Source organism: Penaeus chinensis, chromosome 29, assembly GCF_019202785.1.
Source record: "Penaeus chinensis breed Huanghai No. 1 chromosome 29, ASM1920278v2, whole genome shotgun sequence".
NCBI classification, from domain to species: Eukaryota; Metazoa; Arthropoda; class Malacostraca; order Decapoda; family Penaeidae; genus Penaeus; species Penaeus chinensis.
This window is the reverse complement of record NC_061847.1, coordinates 15225116-15226811: the sequence shown is the minus strand read 5'-3', so window position 1 is coordinate 15226811 and position 1696 is coordinate 15225116. Positions and strand designations below refer to the sequence as shown.

At 32.0% G+C, this 1696-nt stretch overlaps 1 protein-coding gene across 1 annotated transcript in view; it reads right to left on the bottom strand.

Moving 5' to 3' along the window:
* Positions 1-32, bottom strand: part of LOC125040713 — a 1452-nt gene extending 1420 nt beyond the window's left edge. Inside the window, exon 1 of the mRNA XM_047635407.1 lies at positions 9-32. Coding sequence (XP_047491363.1) covers positions 9-26 — 18 coding nt within the window. The 5' untranslated portion in view covers positions 27-32. The remainder of the gene's footprint in view (positions 1-8) is intronic.
* Between the last annotated feature and the right edge of the window lie 1664 nt (positions 33-1696).

The following is a 1696-nucleotide window of genomic DNA, read 5'->3' as shown; positions in this document are numbered from 1 at the left end:
AAACTTACCAGCGCCTTCGTCGCCATGACTAAATCAACAGTGTATGGTAGAGATAATAGATGGGAATGGTACCGTCACAACGCTTTCACCGCTTATATACCTGCCTAAGCCGACTCCGCCCCCTGGAGAATCCAGATATCATATGCATTATTTGCTCTAATATATATATATATATATTTGTCTTCCTCATTTGTAGATTACTTCGGGACATTGTTAAGACTGAAACATATGAAACAGTCAAATATACATATTATTTTGACAGGTTAGTTATAATTTTTAGAGGTAAATGGCAACTCCTCCAGCTTTAACCGTATTCCCTCTTTAACCTTGAACATCTCTAACGCAAGATCAAACATTCATCATAGGGCAGCACAGCTTGAGAATTAGGGTAAAGGGAACATCTTTAACAATCGTTAACTAACTAGAATTTTATATATTTTACTATTATGTTATATCATTCATGACGAAAATATTAGAAAAATAATTCAGCTTGCCTGTGGATACAGTCAATGCTACTTACAAAAGTAGGTATATAAAAGTATTCAAAGTATCATACAATTATATCAAAGTGAATAGAAATGCATCCGTAACTCGTTATAACTTGTCCATGTGACATTTCAGTTCGCCAAATTGACCGAACGGAGGTGTTGTCGGTGATGTGATGACTTTTATCAGATTATTGCACAGCATACAGATAGTAGTTTCGGTGATTCGGTGTCTTGCAGTTGCAGAAGGTTTTTTCCTCAGTGTTAATGAATGTTAGGCTGAAATTCTGCATTATTTTTGTAGATTCTGATAACTGTGATGAGCAAAAAAGTGTGTCTGTAACATTAATGAAGGCTACGCTACTGACTAACAGCGAGAGCCAGGAGAGCCAATACCGTAGGTCTACTATTTGGCAACATATAATTTAGATTAGGGCTGACAGAAAGATGGCTCGCATGCAATTAGTTGCAATGCTGTAATTCAGAAACTGGAATACCTGGCACGCAGTGTAAATGCTAACAAAATACTGGGCTATTTATTTGTTCCTAGAGTAAACTACTACAATGTATACAAACACACACACACACACGGTCACACATTCTGTGTCTGGGACTTGGTGTGTGTATAAATAAATAAATTATACATATTCAAACACACACACACATTCTGTGTGTGGGAGTTTGTGTGTGTATAAATTAATATATATATATATATATACATATTCAAACACACACACACACACACACACACACACACACATACATATATATATATATTATTTTATATATACATAAATACTTACATGTATATACATGTACACACACACACACACACACATATGTATATTCACATAAATACATACGTGTATATACATATTTGTATTTACATGCACACATTCACGTACACACACACACACACACAAACACACACACACACACACACACACATATATATATATATTATATACATTATATATCTATTTATATATCTGTACATATATATAATTATTTATCTTTTTATCTATCTACACACACACACATATATATATACATATATATTATGCATTATATATATATAATATATATTATATTTATATATATACACACACACACAAATATATATATATATATATATGTATTTGTATATATACATATATATACATATATATGCATATTCTCTCTCTCTCTCTAGTTATGTATATACATATATA